The 9,112-nt window shown below is 40.6% G+C and overlaps 1 protein-coding gene across 1 annotated transcript; it reads right to left on the reverse strand.

The window, feature by feature from the left end:
* Window positions 1–3,327: 3,327 nt before the first annotated feature.
* Window positions 3,328–6,710, reverse strand: LOC143024317 (uncharacterized). The gene is made up of 2 exons (XM_076183115.1): window positions 6,515–6,710; window positions 3,328–4,221 (listed from the first exon to the last, which is right to left on the reverse strand). Exons 1-2 carry the CDS (start codon window positions 6,600–6,602, stop codon window positions 3,872–3,874), a joined length of 438 nt encoding a protein of 145 aa, XP_076039230.1. The 5' UTR covers window positions 6,603–6,710; the 3' UTR covers window positions 3,328–3,871.
* Between the last annotated feature and the right edge of the window lie 2,402 nt (window positions 6,711–9,112).

A 9,112-nucleotide genomic window follows, 5' to 3' on the forward strand; every position in this document is an offset into this window, starting at 1 on the left:
AGAAGTAGATTATTCTAAGATCACACTTTTATCTGTGTCCATTCAGTGTACTGATGTGTATAGGCTACCCATACATAGACCCTCGTGCTTTCAAGGAACAATTCACAAAAATGATCGCTAAAAGTAGGTCATGTAAGAGACTTTGTCTAAAATTATGATACCTGTGTGTATTACATTAAAGATGAAGACCTGTAAAGCCTTGTTTTATTTTGCTTTCTCTTTTAAAAGTATAACGAGAATATAAAAATACACATATTACTGAATCTAAGATTGTGTTCGCTGATTAATGAAACATGGATATATAGTAATGTAGATAGTGTCTAGAGAGGAAAGATCTTTTTTCTGGTGGTGCAAGCAGATGCACGCTAGTCTTGCACCACCAGAAAATCTGACATCTGACATGAGTGATACTGAGGTGGGGAAGATCCTAACCAATTAATGTGTGCACGTCTAATAGATTCGTTATCTGTGCGCTCAATTATGAATTATTAGTGTTGCACATTTTATGAATATTCATAACCTGTGCAGATTCACAAAATGTGCGGGACATTTCCATTGGCAGCTGTGTAGGCCGATCTCAGAAACATCCTCCCTTCCGGTCTTAGAGTCCTTACACAATAAACATTCATTGACAATATTTCAAATATTACCATTAATAATGACCATGTCAGTTTTGTACTAGAATTTCTACAGGAATCTACAGTCTTTGGTTGATATCAAAACTATTGACGATTTTAGTATTATTAATGGTTACATAGGGGCTTCTAAAGGGATGGGAGTAGGCATTCGGTCAACTAAGGTCTAGGAATCCCCCACCATTTAAAATATTAATAAAAATCTAATAATGGTTATTAAGGGATCCATAGTCTACCGAGATGAAGAAAAACAGCTCAAAAGTAATAAATCAATATTAATTGGTTTCTTTTGTCACCCATAAGAAGTTTAAAACAGTGGCAAGGTCAGGGTGAAGGGAGCTCAACAAAACACCCTGCCGAGGGCCCATAGCAGCCCTTAATGGCCCTTGTCGCAACATCATCTCCATCGAGCTGTAGGAAGACTAAAGTAGGTCCATCTTGTATGTAGGTCAAAGATGGGAGTGGATGAGGGAGAGGTAGGTGCGCATGGGTATTCTATATATCTGTTTCAATTCTATTTTCATCTTATTTTGTTTTATTCTATTCTATCTGTATATTTACTTATTTGATTATTTATTTGATTATTCTACTATGTTTGTAGGTTTATTTTATTATCTATCTATATTGTTTAGTTCAGTCTCTGTTCTGATGGGAATTGACGGCCTTTGCGTATACGAGTTTACAAAATTAATTTCCTTCGGTGATTAAGATACATTTTGTTTAAATTTATACTTCAGGACAATGGGCAGGTACTAATGGACTCGCCATGATGTTGCTGGACTTTTATGACTGATGAGGTTGGTCGCAATCCTCAGGGAACCACTTATGTGGTTCGGACACTGCTTGGGCGGCCTGGTGTCCCTTGAGGTTTGTACTCAGTCGATTTTTTTCTTTTCTTTATTGATCTATTTATTCATCATCATCATCATTATTATTATTATTATTATTATTATTATTATTATTATTATTACTATTATTATTACTATTGTTATTATCATTATTAATTTATTATTATTATTATTACTATTATTGTTATTATTATTAGTTTGTTATTTTTTACACTGCCCTTGGCGATGACACTCTTGGCCTTAGGAGAGCTGCATGCAAAAGACAACGTCCTTCCCGCCCCGTTATCTAGGGGTCACTGCCATGGATGATCCTAAGTCTTTGGCTGATAGCGCTTGAAAACAACGTTATATTCTATGATCTCAAGGACTGGCATTTGTTGCATCATGTGCTGTCATGCATGACACCAGCATCACCAATAGATAAAGCCGTATATGAACTCTGAACTCCGGGAGGATAATAGCTGTCGATCACGAGTCCAATACGTGGTCCAAGACTGACGTGAATCACACATGCATTATTACCCATGAATCGGTGTACGAATATATGCGAGCTTTCACTCGGGAAAGTAATAGCTGTCGATGACGAGTCGAGCACGTGATCCAAGACCATGATGGGTCACATGCGCAAGCAGGCCTACTCCGGTAACAACTCACAGTCAGTATCCATTTACTTAGTGAAGGTGAAGGTGATTGGCGTGGTCTTCATAGCAACCATCATGTACAAAGGCATATATAGAGGCGCTAGAAGGCCCTTGATGATCAGACATCCCCTGAGAACAATAGCAACAACAACGGCAACCGTAGGTATAACTAGGTTGATATTAACTGTAAAATCATGATATTCGGGGAAAATAAACTATGAACAGAATTGGATTTGTGACCTAGGTAACCTTGACATCGAGAACCTATTTCTCTAGGTCTAGTATGTAAGTGATTCAGGGGAGATGACAGTTCATCACTATATGACCTATTTTTTTTTCAATGACAGTGAAACGCCCAACATGAAATGTAGTCTGCCATTGGGTTGCAGGGGTCAAGTAGAAATAATGATATATATACATACATATACCAATGGCTTTTTTCCCCTTTACAAGGAAGGTAGCCAAAATAAAAAGGCATAATTCCACTCCCATTCACCACCCGTCTCTCCCTTTTTCCTAGATGACGGGTCATCCCTGGATTTCACCCATCCCCTGGGTCAGAAACACTGCAGTAAGACACGGCACATCCACAGCAAGGCCACTTCATTTAATCCGTGAGCCCCCACCCTCTCCGTCCCCTTGTGCAGAAACATTGAGGACGGGGAGAAAACCCTTTGGGTTGCGTCAAAATATCACTCATACATAACCATTCCCTAACCCCCCATCCCCCACCCACTCCCTTCCATGCATCACAGTCGTTCTCCACTCATGCCTTCGCCCTTCCTTCCTCAACAAATATCACCCTCTTGCTCAACGTCCCTTTTACCCATCCATCCATCTCATCCTCGATCACCCCCTATATTCACACCATTCACCTCTGCCCTCCACACTTAATGATAGATAGATAAATAGATAAATAAATGAATAAATAAATAAGTGAACAAGAATATATGTCCAAAGATGCGGAGTACCACAGGAAACCAGAAAGGGAGACAGACTGTGAGGAGAGATTTGAATTTAGGAAGGGGAAGATGACTAGGACAAATGTAAGTAAAGAACAAAGACGAACAGAATAACCAGTCCTCGAAATATACAAAGAAGGTATAATTGTCTAAAGTAAAAACGTGACGGTAGCCTTAAAATTAAAATCTAATTACCTTATAGAAATAATCTCAGAAGGAAATGAATTAAACTTCATCCAAATTGAATAATCACATGTTTATATGATCGTCAGAATACAAAAAGCATTTAATCTATTTCATTTAAAACATAACTTCACTACAGTGACGACTTCTACAGTTGCTTCTTCTGGCTCGAGATGATTTTATTCAACTTAGGTGACATCGCTGTTGCAAAGGGGTTAAGGTAAACGATACATTGACACCTGAACGAGTTTACCGGACAGACTGACCCCCAGAAAGGCTTTTGGTAATCAGATCTTTTTTCATGGAAGAAGATCGCGGTAAATATGACATAGTAAGAATCTCGTATATGTGTTTAATTTCAGGCAGTCATCGTTCAGCATAATGCTGGAGAAGTTCTTAGTACTATGCTGACGACGTGAATGCTAGTAATAAAAAATCCTCGTAAACAAAACACTCTATTTCTTTGTATTATGTAGAAAAAATATATATATACGCATGAAGACCTTTTTGTGAGTTCAGATATGACACTGGACCTCCAAAAAACGCCATGTATTCTCTTCGAAGTCGTCTACTGGAACACCGGCGCGTTCTTCAGGGTCATTTCACGTCACCTTGAAGGCGGGGAAGAGTCCACCAGCCACGACACAGTGATGCCATCTCTTCTTGTGCCCTTTACTTCCGCGCCTTCGACCACTGCTGGCATTCGAGCTGAAAGTTCGAGTCCTGCCCGTGTCCTCATCTGCTTCTGCGACTGTTTCGGAGGAGCTACTGGCGCTGAAGGTGCTCGAACTGCGAGGCCTGCCCCGCTTCAGAGCTGCCGCTTCTGTGAGGTTGTGTGAGGACGAGCTACAACAGCTACTGTTGGAGGAAAACTGCATGACGTCGATGGAGGCGCTGCGGCCTCTGTCGACTGAGGGCCGGCTGGCACTGGCAGTGACACTGGGAGCTGCACCTGGAAAGGAGAAGAGGAGGTTGACAACAGCTGCGGACTGACTACGGAGTCTACAGGAGCTACAAAGGTGAATGGGAGTTTAATACTGGAATCTAAGCTCTTTCTAAAAAGTGACATCAAAACATTTGTTCTATGGTTTCATCACCAGACGGTTCCATTCAAAAGAGGAGGAGCCCCAAACATCGGACTGGAGGATGAGGAGGTGGCCCTGATGCATTGGGGTGATTCTCTCATGTTTGCCTCCACCTCCAACACTGAATAAAATCGTCTGGTGTTAGCTGATACATGTACCATGAGTGGTTACACGTTTGGATGAGAGGGTGATCCTTGTGTTCGACACAACATTGCACCGTTTGCAGAGAGTCGTGGTCACGCGCCGACCTTCGTGTGTACTAAGAGTCTAGTGCCAAGGTCTGCTGTGAAGCACTCTTTACTGCGCGTTTCAGGCACGGAGTATATGCTATATACACTATATATGTATGTACGTACGTTTCTTCTAGACCACACTGAATTTGCTAGAATCATTTATTGAGGAAGGGGAAGAGTACTCTGTGAGACCAAACGGCAGTTGTGTATGGAAGACGACTGTTTGCAAATCAGTGAATAGGCTACATTTAAACTTATATCGAGCCACTAACAAGCTGTGGAAGATAGGAGAAGATACGGATCTAGGTCCGAGTTTTATTCATGACTAGTTTCGCACAAACAATTCTTTAGTGGAATGAAGAAACCTTAGTTCGGAAACTAGTCTGGAATGAAACTCGGACTTGGGACCGAGTCTTCTTCACTATAATACTGTACTCGGGTGAGAAGTAATCAAAGATCAAGTTCCCGGTAAAGAAACTGAGCCACGAAACCACAAAGCAGAGAATTACACAGATGCCCAAGGTCATGACTGGGCAACAGGTGTCAAAGGGGGTTTGGAAAGTCCGAGAATGAAAGCGCGTGAGAGGTGAGGCTAAGAGGGGAGATAGAACTGGGATAAAGATCAAAGCAAGGTCTGGAAGGAGAATTGCACCAGGTCGCAATGACAGTAATTAAATCATCAGTCCTGAAATATGGCAGAGAAACCATTTACCACGGACAATAAGGTCTTATTTACAGTATAATGGTTCAGTCGTCTGACAGACTTGCTTAGGTCAAGGGGAGAGGTATTCACATTATCAATCAAGAGGTAGTCATCCGATTCTGGTCACAACATCTCTCTATAGATACTCGTCACTTGAGCGTGAGAGGGCCAAAGTCCCTGATGACGACACTGACTTGATCGTGACGTCAAGAGTGCATCACCTCATTACTCTGCACTCGACTGGACCATGACTATGTCGTGTTCGTTTCTGTGGTGTAGATAAAAGTTAAACAGTTCTAATGGCGCATGAACCTTAACTGAAGACACTTGGAGTCTCTAAGTGCTGCAAAATGTAGACTAAAAGATCTGCTATCGACAACTACATTTGACCTCCACGTCTGCTGTGCGGCTGCGTCAGAAAAGATGACATGTTGTCCTCTTATCAGGTGATAAGCGAAAAGGAAATAATTTGAATATTGTTGCTCACATTCATTGAACAATAACGACCAGAAATGTAGCTAATACAGCAAAGGATGATCTTAATCATGGGTGGCTGCTGCACACGATTATAGTATCTTTTGAGTATGGTATCATCGATCAAGCGTGCATCTTACAATGTATGACACTAGAAAGTACAGGATCGTCTAGTTGAGACTCCTGATAATTATTTCTGCAGTCTTCGTGGGGTTCTCCCGTTTTGTTTTCTCACAATTATTCGGCACACACTTGTCAATTTGCTGAAGTCAACAGTCACTTGATAATATTCTCAACGTAACTTGAGAGAGAGAGAGAGAGAGAGAGAGAGAGAGAGAGAGAGAGAGAGAGAGAGAGAGAGAGAACCCTTCACATTTTTGTCACTGCATAACTTTGATATGTTGTTATAAAGAGTTGAGGTGATTTCTTTTGCAGCTATTAAAGGTCAATAATATTTACTATTTCTTCCAATCATTACTTCGCTGGTGGCGTGATCGTGCTGGTGTCGCATTCCTCTCCGATTCCCAGCAGACTCTTACTTGCCCCAGCAGTCCAAGCACATAATAGGGCAAAGGTGACGCTTCGCCTGCAGCTAAGCGCCTTCAGACGTAGGCTCCACTTCTTCTTCTCGCAATCATGAACAACCAATCACAGAAATAAATAAGAGCCCATCAAGGAGTGGCCTCTGGCTCTCCTCTTGCCCTCTGGAATTCAGTTCACTATAAAGCAACAGATCACTGACCCACTCACCTCTTGTGTTGGGGTCGTCGTCACTTCGAGTACGCGCTACGGGTGCTTCAGCCCCTTCATCTGGAGGCGCTATGTCTAACCAGACCATGTTGAGGCGGCAAAACTAGACAATGTTGAGGAGAAAGGATCTCTTGTGTTTCTCCTGTTTTGTGGTAAGGAAGAAATGAGCACACTTTGAAGTGTCTGCTCACCTCTAAGGCTCCTTATATACATGTGGATGATGATGAAATTGATAAGATAATGAGGAAGAGGGAGAGACAAAACCTACCACATGTAGGCTGGTCGTGAGGATGGGATCGTGATAATTGATTTCACGCGGACACGTTGACATATGCGCGCACGTACACACGAACACTTGCGCGCTCGTGAATTTATGTAAAAATATTTTGGAAGATAGGTGGATCAGATATCTCGAAGAGATGAACATTTTGACAGACAGTTTGACTTCTGATCTGGAAACGTTTACGAGTGTTTCCCATATGTCTGTACTTGAAAAAGCTGTAACAAGCGAAACGTCGTACCAATAAAGGTTTCGATCTCACACGGTGTTGATTCTCACAGCAATTGATGTACTTCGAGAGAGGAGGGCTGGGTGGAGTGTGTGCACCTCGATCAAGGGAAGGTTTTTTTAAGTGCCGCACAGAAGACTTTTATGGAAACTGACGTACATTGGAGAACTAAGAAATAAACTACTCGAATGGATAAAATGTTTCCTGGAGGGCAGGTACACGAGGACAATAGTAAAGGATGATGTCAGGAAGATGGAGAGCAGCGACCAGTGGAATGTCACAAGGTTTAGTGCTAGCACCATATAATGCTCCTTATCTTTGTTAACGACATGATCGAAGGTACAACTTAACATATTTATAGATGATGCAAGGATCATGAGAAGAGTGAAGAATGGGGGCTGTCGGCTGTTGCAAAAAGATCTAAATAATTTGTTTTAGCATGGATCCAAGAATGGAAAATGAGCTTCAATAATAATAAAAACTATTGCAGATGGACAATAGCTCTAAAATACCATCATTTAACTATTCTTTGGTAAATGAAACTATTACAAAGGCAAAAGAAGAAGAAGAAAAATTAGCAGTGCTGATAAAAGACTACCTGACAGCTGTATCATTAAGACTGTGGGAGAGACGTATGTATTGCTGCAATACATATTTTTCACTTTAATAATAATGAAAACATAGAAACACTAATCCGTTTAAGACTGGAATGAGCATCAGTGGTATGATCCCACACAATGAAATATATAGGCAAGACTGAGAGGATACAAAGATCAACACCCAAACTGGTTCTCAGCCTGGCAGAAAAGTCATACGAGGAGAGACCAAAAGCACTAGGTCTGCTAACGTTGAAGGGTCGAAGATAAAGAGGTAAATTGGTTAGAATGATCAGAACGCTAAAGCTTGTGGACAACAGTGACAGAGGACATCTCTTGATTAGGAATGGGAAGGTTTCACGAGGTCATAAGAACAAATTGAAAATAAGTAAATGTCTGAAGGATGTGAAGAAACATAGTTCTCCATAAGTTCCATAAATATAAGGAATAGTCTAGAAGGTGATATAGCCCAAGCAGTAACTATACATAAATTTAAATCTAAGTATGATATTTGGAGAATAAGGTGACAGTCAAAGTTGGAACCATGCAGGAATTAGAAATTAAGAATGATAATTGGAGAGTAAGATTCAGGACCTCATGAGCATTGCTCTTTCTTGTATGCAGTAAGTAATTAAAATTCAAATCATAGGGACTCACTGTTGGTAGAAAAATAACTGAAATACATAAACGTATGCATACTATCATAAAATACATACTCTGTGTATGCACAAAAAAGGGTGTGAAAAAGTATTAAAACAGACAACAGAAGCAAGGTTAAGCAAAATATAGGTGCACTATATATATATATATATATATATAAATATATATATATATATATATATATATATATATATATATATATATAGAGAGAGAGAGAGAGAGAGAGAGAGAGAGAGAGAGATATATATATATATATAGAGAGAGAGAGAGAGAGAGAGAGAGAGAGAGAGAGAGAGAGAGAGAGAGAGAGCTGGACAAAAGATAATAAAAAATCGACGCGTAGAAGGCGATGGGAGCAGACAAGGTGTCAGAATGGGAGTCAGAGAGAGAGAGAGACAGACAGACAGACTGCACGTGCACACGCTCGCGTATCTGCCAGAAACCTCACGTTGCAAACAGCACATCTAGGATTGTTATCATTATCTTCCTTTCCGATATGAAATGTTATACCATGGTGCAATGTGCGTGATGTCACCCACTGTCGGAAATTACGAACTTCTAATTGACCAAATGTTCTTTAATGGTGGATAATTCATATCACTATTTATTTGATATATTATTCTGTGGTGCAACGTTAATTATTTTACTAGTCCCTGGATTGTTGTATACGATGCCAAATATTCATCCCTTTTTCACCTTCATAATTTTTGTAATATTTGTTGAAACTCGGTAAATCCTAACGATCACTTTAGTCATTTTATTCTGGCTTATTCTAGACGATTGTTTTCAGTTCAGAGCGCCCTCCTGGCTAACATGAACGGGTTAAAAACTAG

The sequence above is a fragment of the Oratosquilla oratoria genome, chromosome 4 (genome assembly GCF_046742065.1).
Source record: "Oratosquilla oratoria isolate Oo_2021 chromosome 4, ASM4674206v1, whole genome shotgun sequence".
NCBI lineage: Eukaryota > Metazoa > Arthropoda > Malacostraca > Stomatopoda > Squillidae > Oratosquilla > Oratosquilla oratoria.